Here is a 27477-nt window from a genome sequence, read left to right on the forward strand (position 1 = left end):
TGGTCATGAAAATGTACGTAAAATTTATAAAATGTTACAATTTTTTTTTTTTTTTTTATTGGCTGCAGTCGACACCTGCATGGAGAGAGAATATGTAATGATCACACATGACTAGAATGCGCATCCTCAAATAAAAGAGTTAGAAAAATATACAACTAAACACAATGTTACGTCAAATTCACACTACAATACATAAATTCTATTCTAGCTATTCTACTACTAACAATGGAATTGTAATCACAAAGCTTCTTTCTTCAAGTTGGCCAAATTAAAAAAACATTCTTGATCAGGATCTGAATCGGGAACTAAATGACTCTTATATTACCACTGAGCCACCAAAGAAGGGGGAAATGACACAGAACTATAATTTTGAATCTTGGACCTACAATTATTTTTACACTTTGAAGTGGTTTTGGATGCTGCCATTCCAAAGTCACACAGGTTCCTCCAAATTCAAAACCTGGTATGGTAATAAGAATGATATAATTTTCTTGGCCAATTCAATGGAAAAAATTGGTGATCCAACAGTACTAATACAAAATCACAACACATTGCAGCTAACCTGAAGTGTAACTGTACAATGTATGTCAATATTAATGAACACCTATGTATACCACAATACTGAATTCCATCTACAAGCATATATGTCTCGAAATGAGTGTTGTTTTTTTTGACGAAAGAGACACCAGACAGACACCCCCACAAAAACAAAAGCAGATTGGTCTTACAATAATGCCTGTTTGTATAGCAACCAGCATCAATACTATAGTTGCTCAAACTCCAAATAATGTGAAGGGTGTCTGCCTTTTGTCTTTTTTGTCAAAAAAACCCTACTAATTTAGAGGCATGCTTGTAGATGGAATTCTGGTAAGTGTAAGCACTTGCAATTAGTGATGAAATAAAAATATTTTATTAAAATGTTGACATGTTGTAATAATGGGTTATTCCAGTTAAAATCCATACACCCCCTATGGAAGACATGCCCTTAATCCCCTACACAGGGCGTGTAGATTTCAAATGGAGTCACCCATTCAGGTAACCCTATTTGGAATCTACACCCCCTGTGTGAGAGATTAAGGTTGTCTCTTCCAAAGGGGGGTTTATGGATATCAACTGGAATAACCCAATTCAATCAAAACATGACAACATGACATTGATTTCAAATCTACAAACCAATGATGAATTATAAGTAATAATCACTGTAGTATGTATACTTTGTATACTGTAAGCCTGCACATAAGAAGGTAAGATGTATGTGCACTTTTATGGTTAGTGTACTGCACCATTTTTGTTCTGATAAATTATAACAATTTTTTCTTTTCAAAAACATCCATACCCGTATATAGTGTGGTAAGTTTTAGCAGCATGTTGGGATGACAACATAACGACTGCTCAGTGCCAGAAGTGGGTAAGTGCAATAGCTGCCATTGCATGTATAAGTGCCATGTGTAGATGAGTACAATCTAGTCCCAGCAATATACTGTGTGTAATTGCCAAATGTTCACAGAGCAGCTATTGCACTAACCCACTTCTAGCACTGAGCAGTCGGTAATTTTGACATACTGCACATCAATGACAGCACCACTTGTAAAACAATATTAATGCATTGACAACAAATGAATTACCAGCAGCACACCATTACTGTTTGAAATGATAATGTGGTTATGTGGGAATGATATGGAAACACGTAGTGACACAAAACCTACCTGATGAGTCAGGTGTAATGAGTTTGAATTGGGAGCCTGAAAATGAATCAAAATGTTAACATATGATGATGATGTGTATTCATCACAAATAGTAGACCCATTACTGTAATCACAATGATGATATCCATATATCATAAATGGTACTATAGACCCATTACTGGTTAACATACACTACAAAATTCCTATTGTGGTACCTACACAGTACCAATGCTGCTACTGCACACAACTAACCAGCAGTGGTACTACACTGTACCTTGGCAACTGTGTACGTGTGCAGGCAGTCCCAATAGGAATCTTATAGTGTAATTACATGATGAATATGTCCATCTATCACAAATGGTAGATCCATTACTATCATCATAATGAGAGCACCACTATGCAATTCAAAACAAAGGATTTCTTGGGCAACTTCTTAATTTTCCTTCAACTTGCTAACAAGCAATAGTGACACAATTTTGTAATGACCATTTTCTTCTCCAGAAAATATCTCGTCCTATAACCTTTCGTTAAGGGGGAAGGGGTTATAAGTACCAATTATATTTGTAAACACTAGTTTAACTACTGGTCAAAGTTGATTTTTCGGGTTGGAAATTTCAACATTTCAAACTTATGTTATGGGGAGGGAGGAAGTCAGCCTCCTAACATAAACATTTTTGTTTACAGAACGTCATCAAACTGTTTGTTTGTTCCCTAAGTTCTACCAATCAATTAATTGAAACTAGATTCTACCCAGATGTTTTTCTAAGAATCAATTTTAATTCATGCATAGTGTTCATCGTGGTGTGAGAAAAGTGAGCTCTGAACATGTCTTTCTATATATGGAATTTTGAAAGGTAAATTACAATTTTCAAGGTATTTTTTTAACATTTTCCCCCTCCATAAAACATATATGTGTTGCCAATTATTCTGAACCACACACTATTAGAAAGTTGCATGCACAATCTGCTATGTGTGGCACCTTAAGTACTAGGATACATACCTGAATGTGTCCTTGTGTGGCCTTTGTGTGGTCGTAGACTAGGGCCCATTGATTCTGGCTGTGTGTGTTTTTGATCTGAAACAAACAAACGAAAGGTTAGCGCAATAATATATTTTCCTGTAATTAACACAATTAAAAGATACAAATACATTTGAATGCACAAAAATGTTGACAATATAACATATGTGTGACATTAAGCCTGCGATATTCTGTGGCAAATGATCACTGATACTAACATGTAGTAATTAGTAAGTTTTTAGCAGGTTTGCCGTCGAACAATCTAAGCCTATCACACCTTTCTTTGATTTTTAAACTAATAAATTAACTGAGCATTTTTTTGCATTTTCTGAATTAAAAAAAACATCTTGGATAGCGCGAACCAATCAGAGCAATCGTTAGAAAAATCCTAACCATGCATTGATTGTGTATATTGTGCACTCCGCGTACTACGTGTTCACGTCGCGTAGGCTTGATTCATTTTTGGGGCGGGTTGATGCATTTATATTTGGTTCTTTTTTCCAATATTTTATTGATAATTTTGTTATAAAAACAGCAAAAATCATGTGTTGTTTTCTTCTTGTGTATGAAATAGGTTAATGAACGCGTATTACTTGTTGCTTGAGAAATTAGACAAAGTAATGCACTTGCGCTGATGCTCGTGCATTAGACGCATCAACATCAGCGCGCATGCATTATTTTGTCTAATTTCACTCCCAACAAGTAATACGCGTTCATTAACCTATAAATAAAAGCCAAGCTTACCTATTTGTAGATGTTCATTTTTACATTTGAGTAACAGTTTGAGTAGCCACTGTTGTTGGTTGTCAATGCACTTCCAGGCTGGGTCACCAGGAGCTTCTAACTCACAAAGATATCTGACATTAAAAATAAACAGTATCATGCACCATTTTGTCACTTTTGAAACCATCAAGAGATCCCAAATGGGCTATTCTATTTAAATCCACACTACCCCTGTGGATGATTGTGGAAATACCTTTCATAGAGGGAGCATGAATTTCAAGTGGAATGAAAAAATTAGGCAGCTCCATTTGAATTTCATCCACCATCTGAGAACGATTCAACCCCTAATCTTCCACTGAGGGAGGATGGGCTTCTAATGCATGTGTTTGTTGCATTTGATATTCATACTTCAAATTTAGGGTCTAGTTAGAAAATAGAAAAAAAGAAAAGAAAAACAACCCATTTTCATATCAAAATAGACCACAAAGACGACCATTGTTATAACAGAAGCCCATAAATGAGACATCTTTGTATGTTCATTTGTACTGACATTATTACCTAATTAGTTTCTTCTGGTCATCCAGGGCTAGTGGTAATTCCATCAGTTTCTTCTCTAGTTGTATCCTTAAATCATCAATCATCTTTTCCACTTCAAGATACACTGTAAATCATCAATATAAGTACAGATATGTTAAAGAACCTAAGCAGCTGTTACTTCTTCTGAATGCAGTTCCCATATGTGACACAATTTGGTCCATGGGGGCCAAAGGAGGCAGTTTTGAAAATTGAGTTACTATTAATTATTACTTTATACAAACATTAAGCTATCATATACTGAAAACACCAAAGGTCTAGCATACTTGGTTCTAAAGTTATGTAGTTTCTTGATGTCGATTTTCTTATATATTATTTTACTCCATATTTTTACCTTTATCTCAGTTTCAAATTTGCCGCCTTTGGCCCCCAGGGACCAGATCGTGTCACATATTGACTTTTTCAATCCATAAGAATACCCAGTTTCAGACAAACCATGAATGGTATCTTGATTATTCATCCAATTAAATTTAATACTGGAACTGAATTTTTGCAACTCACTTTGCATCCAAAGCCATCAGACTTTATCGGGCATCTGATTTATAAAAATAATAATAAAATAAACAAAGTTTGGATTTATTTAGCGCCTTTTTCCAGATCTTAGAGGACTCAAAGCCCGGGACTCAAAGTGCTGTATGATGGTGTTAAATCAGGCAAGGAATGGCATTACCTGTACTGCCTCAGAATGTGGTGACTCCTATGTAGGTGAAACTAAATAATCCCTACGAGCATGCTGAAACCAACACAGGCACCCACATACAATCAAAAGCTCAAACTCCGATGTGTACAACCACTGCAATAAGAACACTGAACACTTCTTCAATCCAGAAGCAGTTATTCTTGACAAGGAGAGGTGCTTGATGAAATCAGATGGTTTTGGATGCAACATAGCACTAATACTGTACAGACTATAATAATGTGATGTTTTCCGCATTACAAAGTTTACTTTATGGTTACTGATATTACAATGATAACTCAATTTCCAAACATACTAACACTTACAAAAAGGTTTTTTTTTTATTTTGGTTAAATCAAATGCCTAATTTTCATTTTTTCCCTCTCAATGAGGTTAATCTTAAATTGACTATTCCAGTTGAAATCCATACACCCCCTATGGAAGACATTACCTTAATCTTCCACACAGAGAGTGTAGACTTCAAATGGAATCACCCATTTAGGTTAGCTGATTTGGAATTCACACTGTGTTTGGGAGATTAAGGTCATGCCTTCCAAATGGGGTGTATGGATTTCAACTGGAATAGCCAAATACATGTATCAAGTCTTGTTACCAAAAAAAATAAAAAAATAAAAAAAAATTATAAGGAGATAAAGAGACATACATAATACATAACAGAAAAAAAAATTGTATCAAATATACATTTTTTTGTAAGCAAGAAAGTGCAACTAATTTTCCATACAGATTACTCAATACAGATTACTTAATAGAAACATATTTGATACCAACCTCTTTTGAAAACTGGCACTTCTGTTTCAGCAAACAGTGATCTGGCTCTCCCATAGTCATTAATGACTACTTCATAATCACCCTGCAAGTAAATAAAGAAATGCAAACATATTGAACATGTCACATAGTATGTCCACATTAACCTAAATGCCCCAGGTGCTTTTTTAGCAAGAGGGTTCGGAAAGAAGGAAGAAAGAAAGAAGAAAGGTGCAGTTTTGAAAAATCTACCCCTCGGGTCCTAGACATGCACAGGGGTGTACCTTGGCCGGCCAAGCTTACTGTGCTCATACATGCATGTATGTTCACATGATGACGCAATCGGATCACATGGGATACTTGCACTTGCTCTGTGCATTGAAGTTGTTTGATGTTTGGTTCAATTAGGGTTAATACATTGTTTGACTAAGTATATGATTTGGGTTGACAGGTGCTCTGTTCACGTGCCACTCACCATGTCGATCCTAACTGAAGTGCAAATACAAACTATTGCTCAGTAAAGATACTAGGAAAAACAAGGCAGGATGGGTTTGATCCCATGTTAGTGCTGAAAGTGAACAGCATTGTAATCAACTCAAATCAGTACATAGTGAGACATGGCCGGCAACAGTTACCAAGCAGCAATTTTGTGACTCCTGTGAATCAACATCTCCATATTGGTTATAGGCAGTTTGTACAGAGTGCCCTTGGCCGGTCTATTGCCAGTTGGTCTAATACCATTTCGTCTAATTCCCGTTTAGTCTATATTCAATTGGTCTATTACCAAAAAGACTAATTGCCACTTAGTCTAATAATCATATAGTCTAATGTCCATTTAGTCTAATATTGTTTGGTCTAATACCCGGTATGTCTGCTAACCATATAGTCTAATAACCATTTGGTCTAATATTTCTTTAATAACCATTTGGTCTAATAACCGTTTGGTCTAATAACTGTTATGTTTAATACTCGTATGGTCTAATAACCAGTTAGTCTAATACCATTTTGTCTATTTATTAATAAACTAAATGCTTGTAAGACTAAATGGTTTGTAGACCAAATGGCTATTAGACCAAATGGCTATTAGACCTATTGGTTATAGACCAAATGAGTATTAGACTAAATGGTTGTTATATAGACTAAATGGTTTTAGACTTATTGGTTATCGGACCAAATGGTTATCGGACCAAATGGTTAAAGGACCAAATGATTATTGGACGTAGTGAATATAGACCTAATGGGTTTAGACGAAATGGATGTAGACCAAATGGATATTAGACCAATTGGTATTAGACCAAATGGCAAATCCCCCCTTGGCCTGCTCATAATCCTTGTTTCTTTGTAGTCTTATCATGTATATTTCTTCGTCACATACATGACATTCGTACCTTTTTGATGTTACGTTCTATGTTGACAGGCAGATGGAAAAGAAACTTGAAGCGATTCAGCACATTCAGAGCATTGCGTGTAGAGTCGGCTCTATCTTTGCGATGTAACACAGTTTTGAAAATATTTTGAGCATTCTCGTTGCACTCTGCAAAATTAACATGATAAATATGCATAATAATATTCAACTCCTATATAAAGTCAATGTACACAATCAATTGGTGTGTCTGATTTGGTGCATTTCATCATACATGACATAATAGACAAGCACATACATGATTTGAGTACACAGGTACCCATAATTAATTTCTAAGGCCGTATGCAGACTTTTTATTAGACGTAAAATATTTGATATAACATATCTACGTTATTTAATCTATTGTCATTCCATTTCCTGTAATGTTTAAGTTCTAACGAATGTTTGATGACGTAAAATCAATAATATATTTTTACCAGATATTATACGTAATATATTATCGATTTTACGTCATCAAACATTTGTTAGTACTTAAACATTACCGGAAATATAATGGGACCAGATTAAATAACGTAGATATGTTACATCAAATATTATATGTCTAATACTCGGAGTCTGCATACGGCCTAACTTCACAAAAAGCAATGTTATTTTAATATTTTGCCTACATTGACAAGATATTCCACAAGATCTACCATCATACAAAGATATGACAGAGCCCATGATATTCATTTACAGTACTTGCCTGTTAGACACCGTTCTATTTTCTCCAGTGTAAACTCCTGTACCACATTCTCTTGTTCTCCTTCTCCTTCCTCTTGTGCATCACCCTGACTATTTGGCTTACCGTTCGTTAATGTATCACCAAAGTTTTCATGCATCTGAAGGTTCTCATGAATTGCTGGAAAGTAAGCAAACTTGATTTATTACAAGGATAAACTGGTGAACACACAAAAATCAAATATTGACGAAAGGAGGTGGCCTATGTACGATTCATCCTAGCAGGGCAAAGCATATAAAATTACATGGAAGGATATTTTGTAAAAGGTGATTTATTACCCCAACTATAACGAAAACATGTACCTGTAAGATGTCAATAAAAAGCTATTTTCCTATTTCAATTAATAAGTAAATGTTGCTTTTCTATAACAAAAAAAATTTGTAATAAAATATAATTTTTCCAAATTTTTCTGAATTTTGTTTCTAGTAATCGTGATTTAGAAAAAAAGAAGAAAGCGGAACATTACTTTCATTTACTAAGCAAATCAAGACTTGAATATAGTCTACATTACCTGCTAATATATCCTGGCAGTTCATGAATGTCCCCAAGTTAGACTTGATAAAAGTCTGTGGACCTTCGACTTTCAGTGCTGAGTTCTTACATGAAGATATAAAAGTCCTTTTTCAGGTCTTGAAAGCTGAAGAAAAAAATTGAGAAAAAATTACATTATCAATACAAATGACAAGGGAAATATGCTTGGTGATATATTACATAATTCAAAAATGAAAACGGTTTTCACAAAAACCTGAAAAAAAAAATAGTTTCTGATACATTTGTTTGGGAATTACAAAATTCCTCAAATCAGGGGAGAACCTGATCCATATGTGAGTAACATCTCTGACTCTAATGAAAAGCAGTTCATTGAAACACAGGTGCAGACCCAAATGTACATGCAAAATAAGAGACCCAACCCCCCTCGTTTGTAGCCATGTTACTATATTTATAACAAAATTGTCAACAAAAATATTTGAAAATAAAACCAAATGTAAATGGTTTTCTACAACAAAAAGAAAAATGAACGCATCCGACAGCACTGCGCGTAATATGCTGAACATGTGCCCATGCATTATACACAATTAATGTATGGTTCGTATTTTTCTAACGTTTGGGCTGATTGGTTCTCGCTATATAAGAGTGTATGAAAGCTATCTAAGCATGGACAATGTATTTCAGATGCGACCCTTACCTTGTTGCACTGTGGTTTTCAATGAGATACAGCAGAGGTTCAAAATTCTTGTGAGCTAAATTACTGCTACCTGCAAGAAAGAAAAAAATAAACAAATTATAACTTCAGATTATACCTGTCCACAAAACACTGCAAATGCGCGACCATCATAATATATTCAACCAATGTTTGGCAATTTGAACGCATATTCGAATATGCATTACCACATTCAATACCCTACATTGACAAGTTAAGAGAAATTCGCACACTAGTGTCAACAACAATTCCATGCCACTCATGTCTCCCTGTGTTCCATGCCACTAAACACGCTAATGACAGTGTGCTTGGTTGTGGAATGGTTCAGTTATGCCAGCAAACTGGTTTTGTTTGCGTTAAACTGGCAAGTTAAATATATTTCAATTATTTATTTATTATATTTGGCAACAGCCAGACAAGACCTAATAGTGAGTAAACACTGAATTGATGGGTAACTCAACATCAAAGGGCAAAATAAAGAAAACAAACGCAAAAGAAAAAAATACGGCTTAAAAACACCATCAAAAATACTGGCAGAAAGGTGGCCCACCTAATCCAAGAATGGGTCAAGAACAATATTGAAAGTGAGAGTGTATTGCAGTTGCAGTAGACAATCTCCTCCTCAGGAAGCTCATGCCACAATCTGGGACCATGAGTAAAAAAACTTCTCTGACATAATAATAATTCTCTGATGGTAATAATACTTACAGCCTGGAAACATTTCATGCAGTTCTTCATCTGTCATTGGGCTGAAACAAAATACACATTATAAATTATAGTTTATATTTATAATTAAAGTATGTCAATATCAGAAGCCATGCGAGTGGCTGTGATCAGTTGTTTTCACCATTAGCAGAACATGCTTAGATTGGTGCTTAACTTTATCCACCAGTTTATTTGAAAGTTAATGGTTACTTGAACTTACCCATATAATTTCATGCCAGTGTATTATATAAGGTGTGAATTATATTTTTGTGCTAAAATTACAGATCTTACTCTTAGACGATTCTAAATGTCTTTAATTTCTTCACCAGTGACCAGGAAATCAGTGTGAGCAAGGTAGATGTATTTGGGAACCATGCTTCTTATTATTGTAGCTCACTAACCGCCCTGGGCAAAAAGTCATTTTGGATGGGCGCTTATGTGTTATATTGTTTTCGTTATATGTAATATATGCCCAAAAATATGGTTTTTTTGAGTAGACGGTTCAGTGTTTGATACAAATGTAGTTTGATCCTGTGCATAATGATGGAGGATCTGTAGTATTACTACTTGATCATGTGTAGCTTTACTACTAGTAAAGCCACTATGTGGGTGCTGTATGGGCAAGGCCAAGGCTGGTTAATGGAATATGATATTATTATGAACAGAAACTTGTAACGTGCCTTTATTAAAGGATATAAAGCACAGAAACAAAGAGCAGACAAAACATTAAACATGAACACATCTGAAAACAAACTTAGAATTATGGAAAAGATATGCTTTCATATGCTTCTTAACCCCATGAGAACTACCTGCCGATAGGCCAAAAATGAATATTGTGTAAAATTTTGAACCAATCAAGGAGGGTATTAATAAGATCATCTGCAAATGCAAGTTTGACCATAAATAGTTTAAAGCCTAGTCATAATTGGCGATTGAAATGAGCATTTCAAGTTATCAACCAATCAGAAATGCTGTTAGATGATGTAGTGTCCAGGGAGTTAACTTGAATGATGGAATTCACAGTTCTTTAAATAAACAATTAGGTAATGAGCAACATCTAAATGGTAGGCCAACAGCCACTTTTAAGGAATTGCTGACGCTGATTTATGAAGAAGTATAAGGTATTATGATGAAATTGATCTGCTCACGGATCATTTTTTCTTGGAGTACCTACAAGTATGCAAACCAGTTTGCACAATTTACAAGTGAGCGTAACTTGTCAAACATATTCCAGGGTAGTACCATACCATTGCCTGTTTGTTTGTATCAAGGAAGTTAAGTAAGTGTCCCATGTCGATGCCTCCGGTTTTCAGACAACACTGAACCGGCAATCAGAAAACTATGGGTAACTAAAAAGAAAAGGACTACTGCTGGAGGCAAGAATTTTCGCACCATGTACGTTTAAGTTTACTTTTCAAAGGGTGAACTATAAATAGGATAACAAAAACAAAAAGTCTACAAGATAACCGCTTGAAATATTGACATCTATGTGTTAACTGCATGTGCATCTCAGACACATACAGAAAAAGGCACACAGACAAACATATAGACAAACGTTCACAGTTTCACACTCACACAAAAACACAAGACATAGACAGAGAGTGAGACACCCCCGTGTGTGTTTGCCGCCAACAGAGGACAGTTTGTACAATACGAAACGGAATTTTATCCATCAACTGCTGACTGTAGTTTTTACATGTGTGGTCCTCGGTTTAAGGTAAATATCGCTATAATGCATTTAGCATGAATTTAAGGTCTTTTGCAGCAGTTTGAGACTGCGGGCTGTCCTCGGTTGGAAGTACCGTACTGACGCGAGTATAGTCCCACCCCGTTTTTTGGGTGAACATTTTTCAAAATTGGGGGTGGGACTATACTCAATTCAACAAAAAAAAAATTTTTTTTTTTTTTTAAAGTTTTAATTTTTTCGGTTTTGTAGTGTCCCTGGACCTAGACCTAAATGCTAGGATCATTCATGGTTGACCTAAAAAAAAAAAAAAAAAAAATTTCAAGATATTTTGTATTTTAATATGAAAATTGATACATAGTTTTCATGTCATACTCTATTAATGATTTCAAAATGCATTCAAATTCAATGCATTTTGAAATCATTAATAAGTATGACATGAAAACTATGTATCAATTTTCATATTAAAATACAAAACATCTTGAATTTTTTTTTTTTTTTTTTTTTAGGTCAACCATGAATGATCCTAGCATTTAGGTCTAGGTCCTGGGACACTCCAAAGCCGAAAAATAATAACTTTAAAAAAAAAAAAAAAATTTTTTTTTTTTTTTTAAATTTCTGAAATTTTACAAAAATTTGGGGGTGGGACTTTACTCGAAGGTGGGACTATACTCGCGTCAGTACGGTAAGTCCACAGTTTAGGGTTGTTTGCCGGCAAACACGTACACACATACATGTATACATCCACAGAAACACTGTGAAAACAAGAATTAAAAACACTGTGAAAACAAGAATTATACACTGTGAAAACAAAGAGCAATTCAGTACATCTAAGAAGGTTAAAACCTCATTTTTCACAAAAAATTTGTCATTTGGTGAAAAAAAGGACTGCCATGCCGCAAAGCTTTTTTCCACATCTTGATCGTCCTTGGAAATATACACAGATGATCGTCAAGTGGCTAAACATTTGTTCTTTCCGTCCGATTTAATCCAAAAATATATTTTTCCCAGGGGGAGCAGGTCCCCTCTGTTAACCCCTGGTTATCTCCATGCCCCCAACTCCTGGATACTGACAGGTTGTTTTCTGAAATTTAAATTTTGGATTTAACATTTATTTGAATCTTTTTTAATCTAGCCAAAGTTCCCCTCAGTGGCGTGGCATCATAGGGGCACTGAGGGGTGCAAAATTTAGACTTGGATTAGTTGTACTGAGACTGTGGTAGACCAATTGATTGCAAAATTTAGATCAAAATCCTGTAGCAAAATAGTAAAAAAAAACCCCACCCCCATATGACGACCCACGTTGGTTCCCCATGTACTGTTTTAGTTTGTTTTTTACCCCAGTATCCAAAGAATCAAAAGACACACATTACAATGTACATTTTGTTTGTGTTAGTAAGCAGTAAAAGCAGAGCTGTTGTTAAGGTATGTGTTAACCCCATGAGAACTACATGCCGATTGGCCAAAATGAATATTGTGTTCAATTTTGAACCAATCAAAGAGGGTATTAATAAGATCATCTGCAAATGCAAGTTTGACCATAAATAGTTTAAAGCCTAGTCATAATTGGCAATTGAAATGAGCATTTCAAGTTATCAACCAATCAGAAATGCTGTTAGATGACCAGTAGTGTCCAGGTTAACATCCTTCAATCAATTTACTGCAAGTCATGAGCTGTTTCGGGCATCAACGATCATTGCATGCTTCATGCTCAATGTGTAAATGATTACTCACAACTCGTACTCATCATCATTCAAATGACTTACAAATGACCTACACAAGGAAGGAAGACATGGATTATAATAGCAATGTGCTATTCCAGTTGAAATCCATACACCCCTTTAAAAGACATGGACTTTTATAATTTAAATCTCCCACACAGGGAGTGTAGATTTCAAATGACATCACCCATTCAGGTATCCACATTTAAGATTCACACTCCATAGATGGGAGATTTAAGTCATGTCTTCCATTGGGAGCATATGGATTTCAACTGATATAGCCCAATAGAGGTCCTGCATGCTTTTATCAATTGGCTCCAAACAAAGGATTTGAACCGGTATCCTTCAACATAATCATGGTGCAGTGTTGTCCATTCAATCAAATGTTGTCATCAACCTATTTGATAGTAGTGCATTTGTTATGTGTGTGAGACGAGCTTTTGTTGAATGCATTTGAGTAGTCCGCCATATTTACAGTATGATACATCATATGCACAACCTCCATAACACAGACCTGCCAACCTACCGAAGTCAGAATGAGGGACATTGAGACCAAAACCTTGTAATGTGCACAAACCAGGTACCAACAAATTAAAAGACTTAGGTGTGCAATACTTTCAGAATTCAGAGAAGGTTTTGCAGGTCTGAATTTATCACAATAGACTAAAGAGAATGCTATATTTAAAGAGACATTTTCATTATTTTCTGCCATTCTTACATTTAAATTTGCCATCACTGAAATTTTCAGAAAACAGGACTGTCCCTCATTTTCACTTTGGTAAACCCCAAATGAGGGACAGTCCCTCAAAATGAGGGACAGTTGGCAGGTCTGATAACATGTTTCACAGCATAGAAAGAAACGCTGTCACATAACATGTGGAATAGTTTATAACTTCTAACACAAAATATAGAATGGGATAACTCAATATTCTGTTTAGCAACAAGTGTTACACTATGGGAATATCTGCCATCTTATATTGTCATGCATGGGGCCAGAATAATGTCCCTCTAGCATTTATTGTCAAAATTATATAATCAAATGATAATTGGAATCTTAAAGCATTAGCATGTACCAAAAATTTTTCACATGTACCCTGGTGGGGGCACTCGACTTGACGGGGATGTGCGGATTGCAGTTCAGTTCAGGGGTCGTTCAGTGAGACTGGGGAAACTCTTACCAATAAAGGGGGTCATTCAGTGAGACTGGAATAATTTTGGGTCAAGATATTAAAGTTGATAAAAACATTGTGAAAAATTTGAAATTTTTGACAAATTTGAGGAAAAATTATGGTAAAATGGTGTGATAGATTATCAGAAATTTTCCCAAAATTTTGGAAAAAAGGGGGTCTTTTGGTGACAGGAAAAGTAAAACGGGTCATTGGGTGAGAGGGAATTCAGTAAAATAAAAAGGGGGCCATTGGGTGAGAGGGAGTTGAAAAATGGGGGTCAATGTGGTCGAACATCTCCGTCACCCATTTTTAGTGAGTGCTCCCCCTCTGGCATGTACCACTTGGTGCATGGAACACCAAGATCACAACAATCCTTTATATCAAAATTGGAAGGACATAACCTTAATCTCCCACACAGTAGAGTGTGAATTTCAAATTGGGTTACCTGAATGGGCGACTCCTTTTGAAATCTACGCCCCTTGTGTGGGATGCAAGTCATGTGTCCATAGGGGGTGTATGGATTACAAATGGAATAACCCAATTTGCTACCAAACAGCAAAATAATCCTGAGGCAAATTATAAGTACGACAGAAGAGAGAGAAAACAGACAAAGTACCACCAGTCAAAGTCAAACAATCACGCCAGCGCTAGCGTACCTTGGCGTATCTGCGATAGAGCGTTCGCGTGCTTTTCGCATGATAGACCATGAAAATACGCGGTAATTGTGTAGCAGTCTCGCCTGTCGCATTTCATGGAACAATCGGCTCTCATTATCAGATGATGCGGAGACTTTGACTGGTGGTACGCTCTCTGTAGTACTCTGTGATTAGTACTCACACAAACATGGTCAAGTTTGAGTTCTCCCAAATTGATTACATAACAACATTTGCCTTCAAGAAATGTATCTAGGGACATGAGGTGATTTGAAACCATGACCCCTCATTGATGTATATGTATGAGTCTTACAGATCAGTATAACAATAAAACAATACAAATTCCCAATGACAACAGTATAATAAGCAGTTTAATCAGAATTGGGCTATTAGTATTACATTTGAAATTTGCCAATCATGTGACAGGTTTAAGAAAAGTCATCCACAGAGGGAGCATGTTTTTCAAATGGAATTGGCTAGGGTTAATTATTTGAAAACCCATGTACCAGGGACTATCTGTTGGAATTTGCAGGTGAGCATTAAATAGCTCTTCTGGAGCCTTCAAAGAGACCTGTTTAGAGCATTTACAATAGAATGTAAGGAGAGAATGGTCAACTAAAGAGAGCTAAAAATCACTCTCCTATATCAGGTTTAAGGATGGCAGTAGAGAGCAATTATTGCTCTTGCTCTCCTCAAAAGGCAGTCCCTGATGTACTCCACCTGTATATATAATTACCTTATAACCTATATCTTCCACAACTGATGATTGAGTATGGAAGTTGCCCAATTGTCTATTCTATTTGATTTGAAGCCCATGCTCCTTCTGTGGAAAACTTTTAGCTAAACTCCATGGGCACTACCTGCCAAATTATCGTCATCTAAGAACTATTTTGATTGGTTATAAAGAGGGCTATATCATGTATTGAGCCAATTAGAGATATGGTAAGAATAGTCAGTAAGGCTGAAGGGGATTCAGCTTAAAATTGCTCAAATATTTAAAAGCTATATTTTGATTGGTTATTCAGATGATTATGTCATATAATTCACCAATCAGGGGCACTGTAAGAAAGGCAGTAGCTATTCTATAATGGTGATCTGCAATACTTACGGTGATGTTTCAGCAAGCCCCAATGGATCATGAACTGATCCTTGCATGGGAGATGTTGGTCGACTGATGCTTTTCAGGCGCCGTTCAAAGAATGATGACTCGTCCACCCATACGGCCGACTCTTGCACTGGATCTGATGGTAGATTGTAATTTTTACATGTTAAAATAACTAAGACTAAGTAAGGTTGTTTTTCTTATAGAGGGATTCTCATCAGAAACAGGCGTCAATGGAATTTCATTTAGAATTCATATGTATTATACACTGCATAAGTACTTGGCATTTGTTAGTTACTTTGTGGGTCAATAAGTGTATTTTCAAACACAATTTTTGTTATATATGTAGCGTTTACACATGTCCTAACTTACAACTAAATGGAACCGGCAAAATCCATAGAGTTTGTAGATCAACAGAGCAATATCGACATAATGTCATAATTCACACAAGTCCCCCCCATAGAACTCATTCAGCCCAAAACAGCCAGTTGAGTTTCTTTCATTTTACCTCATTATTTTGGCTTCAAATGGACAGAAACCATGCATGACCATTATTACTAATATCATTTCAGCATTTTGGGTACAAAATAACAAAATTTAAATTTAAAAAATAAAATTAAGTAATTCTTCATCTCCCTACTAATTAATGATATTTGTCAACATTTTCACCTACTTGGTAGTATTGCTGTGCCTTTGAACTTGACCGTACAACTTCCCATTCCGCCAGACCGTGTTGCTACAATGACATCACCAACTCCCCTACAGTTTGTTGTACGACATATTATCTTACTAGGTGAGATCCATTCTGCCATCATTGTACAGTTCACATTGCAAATTATTAAACCTGGAAATATAAAACACAATGTTAACCCCATGAGTACTATCTGCTGATTGGTTACAAGAATACTATTATGATTTATTGAGCCAATCAGCAACATGGTAAGAATGGTGGTAGGACTGAAGAGGCTTAACTCCATGAGTAATACCTGCTGATTGGTTACAAGCAGACTATTATGATTTATTGAGCCAATCAGCAACATGGTAAGAATGGTGGTAGGACTGAAGAGTCTTAACCCCATGAGTACTATCTGCTGATTGGTTACAAGAAGACTATTATGATTTATTGAGCCAATCAGCAACATGGTAAGAATGGTGGTAGGACTGAAGAGGCTTAACCCCATGAGTAATACCTGCTGATTGGTTACAAGAAGACTATTGTGATTTATTGAGCCAATCAGCAACATGGTAAGAATGGTGGTAGGACTGAAGAGTCTTAACCCCATGAATACTATCTGCTGATTGGTTACAAGAAGACTGTTATGATTTATTGAGCCAATCAGCAATATGGTAAGAATGGTGGTAGGACTGAAGAGTCTTAACCCCATGAATACTATCTGCTGATTGGTTACAAGAAGACTATTATGATTTATTGAGCCAATCAGCAACATGGTAAGAATGGTGGTAGGACTGAAGAGTCTTAACCCCATGAATACTATCTGCTGATTGGTTACAAGAAGACTATTATGATTTATTGAGCCAATCAGCAACATGGTAAGAATGGTGGTAGGACTGAAGAGGCTTAACCCCATGAATACTATCTGCTGATTGGTTACAAGAAGACTATTATGATTTATTGAGCCAATCAGCAACATGGTAAGAATGGTGGTAGGACTGAAGAGTCTTAACCCCATGAATACTATCTGCTGATTGGTTACAAGAAGACTATTATGATTTATTGAGCCAATCAGCAACATGGTAAGAATGGTGGTAGGACTGAAGAGGCTTAACCCCATGAGTACTATCTGCTGATTGGTTACAAGAAGACTGTTATGATTTATTGAGCCAATCAGCAACATGGTAAGAATGGTGGTAGGACTGAAGAGGCTTAACCCCATGAATACTATCTGCTGATTGGTTACAAGAAGACTATTATGATTTATTAAGCCAATCAGCAACATGGTAAGAATGGTGGTAGGGCTGAAGAGGCTTAACCCCATGAATACTATCTGCTGATTGGTTACAAGAAGACTATTATGATTTATTGAGCCAATCAGCAACATGGTAAGAATGGTGGTAGGACTGAAGAGGCTTAACCCCATGAGTACTATCTGCTGATTGGTTACAAGAAGACTGTTATGATTTATTGAGCCAATCAGCAACATGGTAAGAATGGTGGTAGGACTGAAGAGGCTTAACCCTATGAGTACTACCCGCTGATTGGTTACAAGAAGACTATTGTGATTTATTGAGCCAATCAGCAACATGGTAAGAATGGTGGTAGGACTGAAGAGGCTTAACCCCATGAATACTATCTGCTGATTGGTTACAAGAAGACTATTATGATTTATTGAGCCAATCAGCAACATGGTAAGAATGGTGGTAGGACTGAAGAGTCTTAACCCCATGAATACTATCTGCTGATTGGTTACAAGAAGACTATTATGATTTATTGAGCCAATCGGCAACATGGTAAGAATGGTGGTAGGACTGAAGAGGCTTAACCCCATGAGTACTATCTGCTGATTGGTTACAAGAAGACTATTGTGATTTATTGAGCCAATCAGCAACATGGTAAGAATGGTGGTAGGACTGAAGAGGCTTAACCCCATGAATACTATCTGCTGATTGGTTACAAGAAGACTATTATGATTTATTGAGCCAATCAGCAACATGGTAAGAATGGTGGTAGGACTGAAGAGTCTTAACCCCATGAATACTATCTGCTGATTGGTTACAAGAAGACTATTATGATTTATTGAGCCAATCAGCAACATGGTATTAGAATGGTGGTAGGACTGAAGAGGCTTAACCCCATGAATACTATCTGCTGATTGGTTACAAGAAGACTATTGTGATTTATTGAGCCAATCAGCAACATGGTAAGAATGGTGGTAGGACTGAAGAGTCTTAACCCCATGAATACTATCTGCTGATTGGTTACAAGAAGACTATTATGATTTATTGAGCCAATCGGCAACATGGTAAGAATGGTGGTAGGACTGAAGAGGCTTAACCCCATGAATACTATCTGCTGATTGGTTACAAGAAGACTATTATGATTTATTGAGCCAATCAGCAACATGGTAAGAATGGTGGTAGGACTGAAGAGTCTTAACCCCATGAATACTATCTGCTGATTGGTTACAAGAAGACTATTATGATTTATTGAGCCAATCAGCAACATGGTAAGAATGGTGGTAGGACTGAAGAGGCTTAACCCCATGAGTACTATCTGCTGATTGGTTACAAGAAGACTGTTATGATTTATTGAGCCAATCAGCAACATGGTAAGAATGGTGGTAGGACTGAAGAGGCTTAACCCTATGAGTACTACCCGCTGATTGGTTACAAGAAGACTATTGTGATTTATTGAGCCAATCAGCAACATGGTAAGAATGGTGGTAGGACTGAAGAGGCTTAACCCCATGAATACTATCTGCTGATTGGTTACAAGAAGACTATTATGATTTATTGAGCCAATCAGCAACATGGTAAGAATGGTGGTAGGACTGAAGAGTCTTAACCCCATGAATACTATCTGCTGATTGGTTACAAGAAGACTATTATGATTTATTGAGCCAATCAGCAACATGGTAAGAATGGTGGTAGGACTGAAGAGGCTTAACCCCATGAGTACTATCTGCTGATTGGTTACAAGAAGACTATTATGATTTATTGAGCCAATCAGCAACATGGTAAGAATGGTGGTAGGGCTGAAGAGGCTTAACCCCATGAATACTATCTGCTGATTGGTTACAAGAAGACTATTATGATTTATTGAGCCAATCAGCAACATGGTAAGAATGGTGGTAGGACTGAAGAGGCTTAACCCCATGAGTACTATCTGCTGATTAGTTACACGAAGACTATTATGATTTATTAAGCCAATCAGCAACATGGTAAGAATGGTGGTAGGACTGAAGAGGCTTAACCCTATGAGTACTATCTGCTGATTGGTTACAAGAAGACTATTATGATTTATTGAGCCAATCAGCAACATGGTAAGAATGGCGGTAGGGCTGAAGAGGCTTAACTCCATGAGTAATACCTGCTGATTGGTTACAAGAAGACTATTGTGATTTATTGAGCCAATCAGCAACATGGTAAGAATGGTGGTAGGACTGAAGAGGCCTAACCCCATGAATACTATCTGCTGATTGGTTACAAGAAGACTATTATGATTTATTGAGCCAATCAGCAACATGGTAAGAATGGTGGTAGGACTGAAGAGGCTTAACCCCATGAGTACTATCTGCTGATTGGTTACAAGAAGACTATTATGATTTATTGAGCCAATCAGCAACATGGTAAGAATGGTGGTAGGACTGAAGAGGCTAAACCCCATGAATACAATCTGCTGATTGGTTACAAGAAGACTATTATGATTTATTGAGCCAATCAGCAACATGGTAAGAATGGTGGTAGGACTGAAGAGTCTTAACCCCATGAATACTATCTGCTGATTGGTTACAAGAAGACTATTATGATTTATTGAGCCAATCAGCAACATGGTAAGAATGGTGGTAGGACTGAAGAGGCTTAACTCCATGAGTAATACCTGCTGATTGGTTACAAGAAGACTATTATGATTTATTGAACCAATCAGCAACATGGTAAGAATGGTGGTAGGACTGAAGAGGCTTAACCCCATGAATACTATCTGCTGATTGGTTACAAGAAGACTATTATGATTTATTGAGCCAATCAGCAACATGGTAAGAATGGTGGTAGGACTGAAGAGGCTTAACCCTATGAGTACTACCCACTGATTGGTTACAAGAAGACTATTATGATTTATTGAGCCAATCAGCAACATGGTAAGAATGGTGGTAGGACTGAAGAGGCTAAACCCCATGAGTAATACCTGCTGATTGGTTACAAGAAGACTATTGTGATTTATTGAGCCAATCAGCAACATGGTAAGAATGGTGGTAGTGCTGAAGAGTCTTAACCCCATGAATACTATCTGCTGATTGGTTACAAGAAGACTATTATGATTTATTGAGCCAATCAGCAACATGGTAAGAATGGTGGTAGGACTGAAGAGGCTTAACCCCATGAGTACTATCTGCTGATTGGTTACAAGAAGACTATTATGATTTATTGAGCCAATCAGCAACATGGTAAGAATGGTGGTAGGACTGAAGAGGCTTAACCCCATGAGTACTATCTGCTGATTGGTTACAAGAAGACTATTATGATTTATTGAGCCAATCAGCAACATGGTAAGAATGGTGGTAGGGCTGAAGAGGCTTAACCCCATGAATACTATCTGCTGATTGGTTACAAGAAGACTATTATGATTTATTGAGCCAATCAGCAACATGGTAAGAATGGTGGTAGGACTGAAGAGGCTTAACCCCATGAGTACTATCTGCTGATTAGTTACACGAAGACTATTATGATTTATTAAGCCAATCAGCAACATGGTAAGAATGGTGGTAGGACTGAAGAGGCTTAACCCTATGAGTACTATCTGCTGATTGGTTACAAGAAGACTATTATGATTTATTGAGCCAATCAGCAACATGGTAAGAATGGCGGTAGGGCTGAAGAGGCTTAACTCCATGAGTAATACCTGCTGATTGGTTACAAGAAGACTATTGTGATTTATTGAGCCAATCAGCAACATGGTAAGAATGGTGGTAGGACTGAAGAGGCCTAACCCCATGAATACTATCTGCTGATTGGTTACAAGAAGACTATTATGATTTATTGAGCCAATCAGCAACATGGTAAGAATGGTGGTAGGACTGAAGAGGCTTAACCCCATGAGTACTATCTGCTGATTGGTTACAAGAAGACTATTATGATTTATTGAGCCAATCAGCAACATGGTAAGAATGGTGGTAGGACTGAAGAGGCTAAACCCCATGAATACAATCTGCTGATTGGTTACAAGAAGACTATTATGATTTATTGAGCCAATCAGCAACATGGTAAGAATGGTGGTAGGACTGAAGAGTCTTAACCCCATGAATACTATCTGCTGATTGGTTACAAGAAGACTATTATGATTTATTGAGCCAATCAGCAACATGGTAAGAATGGTGGTAGGACTGAAGAGGCTTAACTCCATGAGTAATACCTGCTGATTGGTTACAAGAAGACTATTATGATTTATTGAACCAATCAGCAACATGGTAAGAATGGTGGTAGGACTGAAGAGGCTTAACCCCATGAATACTATCTGCTGATTGGTTACAAGAAGACTATTATGATTTATTGAGCCAATCAGCAACATGGTAAGAATGGTGGTAGGACTGAAGAGGCTTAACCCTATGAGTACTACCCACTGATTGGTTACAAGAAGACTATTATGATTTATTGAGCCAATCAGCAACATGGTAAGAATGGTGGTAGGACTGAAGAGGCTAAACCCCATGAGTAATACCTGCTGATTGGTTACAAGAAGACTATTGTGATTTATTGAGCCAATCAGCAACATGGTAAGAATGGTGGTAGTGCTGAAGAGTCTTAACCCCATGAATACTATCTGCTGATTGGTTACAAGAAGACTATTATGATTTATTGAGCCAATCAGCAACATGGTAAGAATGGTGGTAGGACTGAAGAGGCTTAACCCCATGAGTACTATCTGCTGATTGGTTACAAGAAGACTATTATGATTTATTGAGCCAATCAGCAACATGGTAAGAATGGCGGTAGGACTGAAGAGGCTTAACCCCATGAGTACTACCTGCTGATTGGTTATAAGAAGACTATTATGATTTATTGAGCCAATCAGCAACATGGTAAGAATGGTGGTAGGACTGAAGAGGCTTAACCCCATGAGTACTATCTGCTGATTGGTTACAAGAAGACTATTATGATTTATTGAGCCAATCAGCAACATGGTAAGAATGGTGGTAGGACTGAAGAGTCTTAACCCCATGAATACTATCTGCTGATTGGTTACAAGAAGACTATTATGATTTATTGAGCCAATCAGCAACATGGTAAGAATGGTGGTAGGACTGAAGAGTCTTAACCCCATGAATACTATCTGCTGATTGGTTACAAGAAGACTATTATGATTTATTGAGCCAATCAGCAACATGGTAAGAATGGTGGTAGGACTGAAGAGTCTTAACCCCATGAATACTATCTGCTGATTGGTTACAAGAAGACTATTATGATTTATTAAGCCAATCAGCAACATGGTAAGAATGGTGGTAGTGCTGATTGAGCTTTAATATTTAGAAGCTGTATTTTAATTGGACACAAAGATTAATAAATCTTGTAATTAACCAATCAGAAATGCTGTGAGATATATATCTTGTAATTAACCAATCAGAAATGCTGCAAAAAAGGCAGTTAGTTCTTAGGGGCTTAAATTAAAAGTGAGATTAACAGATTTTTAGGTCTTCATTTATTTGACATCATGTTGTGGTGCATCCTCAACTTTAACAAAATCACATGAAAGTTGCGATAAAAATCAATTTTGAATATTGTTATTGCTGTTTTTGTTATGACAAAATTTCACTCTAAAAATACACTGAAAGGAGGCACATTTGTAAGAGATGTCCTCAAAACCCAACCATCGGTTGAACGCCTGTGTCTTTGCAGAACCAGTGGGTTAACTACATGTACAATCACCATGTCTGCAAGGAGCGTTGGTCAAGAGGCAATTCGGTTTTGTACTTTGTAGCCATCCGTTTGCTCTTGTAAGTGAGATTCTCATTCAGTATTCTGAGGCTTGGCATGTACATACTTTGCTAATTGCTTCAACTGGAACAGATTTAGATTTTTTCTTGTCTTGTTTAACTTCACACATGTATAGTGTCATAAATATTTGATTTACCTGCGATATCTTTTGCATCAATACTAAGATTGCCTCCTCTTCTTATAGTCAGCTTTTTCTGAAGTTGTATCCACCTACATGTAGGTGACAGCCCTGTCACTGTGAGTGATTTCCAAGTTCTTAAAACTTTGATCACTTACCTATGATATTCTTTGCATTGATACCAAGGTTCTTTGTACCTGGGGAGGGACTCAAGTTTGGTTTTGGTAGGGATGTGCCGCTGAGAATTTGAAAGTGGACCCATAAATATACCAATTTTTCAAGAAATTTGGACCCATTGCTATACCAAAAGTCAAAATATTCGGCCGAATTTAACCCAAATTGTCTTAAATTTTTACAAATTTTCCCAAAATGTTGGGAAAATTTTGACAATTTTGCTAGATTAAGGAAAAATTGGGCTATTTTCGAAAAAATTGAGAACATTTTGAAAAAGGACCCATTCATATACCAAAATAGGCTTTGAAAAAGGGGTCATTAATATACCAAAAGGCTGAAAATGCTACTCATATTTGCGGCACATCCCCATATGGTCATTTGTACTGAGTACCACCCCCCTGTTTGTACCAGGTGGTCCATCCTTGGAGGACAGCCCTGTCACTTTGGGCCGTTTCCGAGTTTATTTTAAAACATTCGATCCCTTATGAACATGAGATTATAATCAGATCTACTGGACTTACGTTTTTATGAATGGCAATACTTCACATCCTATTTCTGATGCATCATCAAGCCAACTGATGATGCTGAGTTGACCTGAGTTGGCCTGATGATGCATCCGAGCCAGGATGTGAAATATTGCCACTCATAAAAATGTAAGTCCAGTAGATATGATTATAATCTCAAGCTCACATTGTTATTACCTGGATGAATGATAATCTTCATAATCATACTTGATACCTTACCTATGATTATTTCAATTTGATACCAAGATTCTGAGTGATTTCAGAGTTCATAAACATTGAACACTTACCAATGATATCTTTTGCATTGATAGTCAGCTTGGTACCCGGTGGCCCCTCCTCGGCGACACTAGCCCTGTCACTGTGAGTGATTGCAGAGATCATAAACATTGAACACTTACCAATGATATCATTTCTATTGATGCCAAGGTTTTCTCCTCTAATAGTCAGCTTGGTACCAGGGGGCCCTTCCTTGGGCGACAGCCCTGTCACTTTGGGTACATCCTTAGGTGAGCGCTTCATGTTGCCAAGTTGGTCAGCAACTCATCCAAGGGATCAATATGTATTCTACAAAAACATGACAAGTGACATTAGAAATAAGCTGGGAATTCCAAATAACATGTACTGAGAGACTGAATATAGCGATATGTAGAATCAATACAATTAATCAATACCAGAACTATTAACTTTGAAAGATGACACATTAACAGTTATCAGAAGTGCAGAAGAAATGGATGATTTTCTGAAGATTACCGGTACCGGTACTATAAGTTGAAATTTTAGAGAAAAAAAACCACTTCAAAATTATTCATACATTCGCGAGAACCAATCAGAGCAAGTGTTAGAAAAATCCAAATCATGTATTGATTGTGTATGGGTCAGTCCATATGATATCAAGGAGGTCCCCCACCTGACCCCCTTAGATTTGCTTTATATTTTAGTCAAATGTTGTACCTGTAAAAATATTAATAAAAACCTTCAAATTTGAGGTCTGTACAATACATGTAGCTCTTACGGATTTTCTGTGGCACTGGCAGCCATTTAAAGTTGGAGTATGTGGGTCTAAATTTGGACTCAAAAGTTGCTTTAAATAAATTTCATCTTTGGGAGTCTGTGACTTCTTTACCAAAAGAGAGAGAGGTCTGAAACCTTGTATACACACTAACTGCATGCCCAATTTGTCAAAAAGTAAAAAAAAAAAAAATTCTGTAATTGCGCGTTGTGTCACAGGGTCATTAAATATGCAAGAAAATATGTAATGTTTTGTAAACTGGCAAGTTTAGCCCCCCTAAATTCACATTTTTTGTCAGATTAATTATTTTTTGTTGTCACTGATGCTAAATATAGGATAAATACAATACATATCCAAAAAATTTAGGTCACAACTCATTTACATTTCGAACAGCGCACTCACAAAGATGAAATTTATTGCAAATTCAACATTTTCAGGGGGCCCAAAGTCGATGTGGTCCACCTTCAAAATTTATAAAACATCACTTTTATATGACTACTAGTCTTAAATTACAACTTAGCTAAGTCCCAGTAATTGTCTAGGTTGACTTCATATAAAAGGATAAGCCCAAAGTTGACCATTTTCTTATGATTGCATGTACTGCAAATGTGAAATAATGTTTTTATAAGTTTTGCATAAATACTTATCACGGCGAAAGCGATTGCAGACGACAATTAAAATATTCTAAATGCCACAAAATACATTTTTAAAACATCAGTTGCTGTCAATAATTATTGCTTTGATTTAATTTATCACCAAAAATTAATAATCGAGAAAGGTAAATTAATTAGCAAAATAATAGATTCATGGTTGTATATTATACCTGGTCTCATGTACCCATACCTAGTGTATGGGTACATGGTATAACCAGGCATTCAAACAGGCACGGAGAGAGCTGTCAAAGAGTGTATATTTCAAAACATGATAACTGCACCAGTTATAAAAATTCCCACACACATACCACTTTCAAAATGCACTCAAAGTCCTTATTCCATATCTGAAAAATATGATCCCCAATTTGTACTTACTTTATTGATAAAAGTCTAAATATCCACATGACAAATTCAGCTGTACATGTCCATTGTATATGTTCACAACATGACCCAAAATCATAACCTTTCAGACCTTAGACACATGCACAAGGCCTGATAGCACTGCCATGTGTAGTCAATAGCCCAATTCATGCTGAACAACAAGAGACTGGTTGAGAGTCCACATGTTCATTCACCTGCACATGGTCAGCACATGCTTCAACTGCTGATGTGTCATATTTAGTGATGTCATGATATCAACCTCATAGTCACAGTCTCTGTTCTGTGGGGTATTGGTAGAATAACACATGTCTTTATGAAAGGTCAAAAGTTAGGGATTGTTTTGTCAGACATTTTGAGAGGCAAGAGAGCCAGATTTGATCAACACCATTTGAAGCATGGTGTAGCTTACAAGCAGGACACATAATTTCAGGATTATTGACTACAAATTTGGACCAATAAATTTCCAGAGACATAATATTACAACCAAGGAAGCTTACTTCAAAGATGTTTAGGGCAACAGTGACATGGTAAGTGAAATAGTTAGGGAAGAATACCTTGGTGTACATTTGAAATGTAATTCTGGTCTTTGTACATGGACTTCATGTCTCCCTATTCCACACATATAGTTGTATATGATTGGTTGACACATTCACGTGTCAAGCGATATCGCAGAGAAGTTGAGATTTCTTCAACTTGCAAAAGCGATTGATCGGCTTGACGCTCTGGAAATGTAAGTAAACATTGAGCATGCGTGAAAATCGCTTTTCTGCAAAAGCGATCAAGTATAAATTCAGCTCGTCTACATTATGTTGTAATGTAAGGCCAAGTAAAAAATAAAACATGTTTCACGTCCGGTTTTCAAAAAAAAGGAGGAAGAGGGGCTTTTTATTTTCTATTTTTTATCGCAAAATTGATGTAAATACCCATAATTAGAGCTGTTTTAGCGCATACAATAATGCCTGGAAAAAGGAGGAGGCCCTTTTTATTTGTTGTTCTGAGAGTTACACCCCCTCTAATGATCACAAAACCTTCCTAAAATGTTTCTTGTATCTTAAAAAGGCTACGGAAAGCATCCCAACTTCCTAGACATATTTTTTGAAAAGTTATAAG

General features: G+C 36.7%; 1 protein-coding gene across 1 annotated transcript in view; it reads right to left on the bottom strand.

Annotated features, from left to right (window-relative positions):
* Positions 1–27477, bottom strand: part of LOC140136477 (exocyst complex component 2-like) — a 67347-nt gene that overhangs the window by 39365 nt on the left and 505 nt on the right. The window contains 14 exon segments of the mRNA XM_072158199.1: positions 1707–1742; positions 2686–2760; positions 3448–3560; positions 3985–4087; positions 5486–5567; positions 6850–6995; positions 7570–7725; positions 8117–8205; positions 8207–8242; positions 8792–8861; positions 9515–9555; positions 15847–15979; positions 16514–16684; positions 24723–24888. Coding sequence (XP_072014300.1) covers positions 1707–1742; positions 2686–2760; positions 3448–3560; positions 3985–4087; positions 5486–5567; positions 6850–6995; positions 7570–7725; positions 8117–8205; positions 8207–8242; positions 8792–8861; positions 9515–9555; positions 15847–15979; positions 16514–16684; positions 24723–24843 — 1372 coding nt within the window. The 5' untranslated portion in view covers positions 24844–24888.

This window comes from Amphiura filiformis, chromosome 16 (genome assembly GCF_039555335.1).
Source record: "Amphiura filiformis chromosome 16, Afil_fr2py, whole genome shotgun sequence".
NCBI classification, from domain to species: domain Eukaryota; kingdom Metazoa; phylum Echinodermata; class Ophiuroidea; order Amphilepidida; family Amphiuridae; genus Amphiura; species Amphiura filiformis.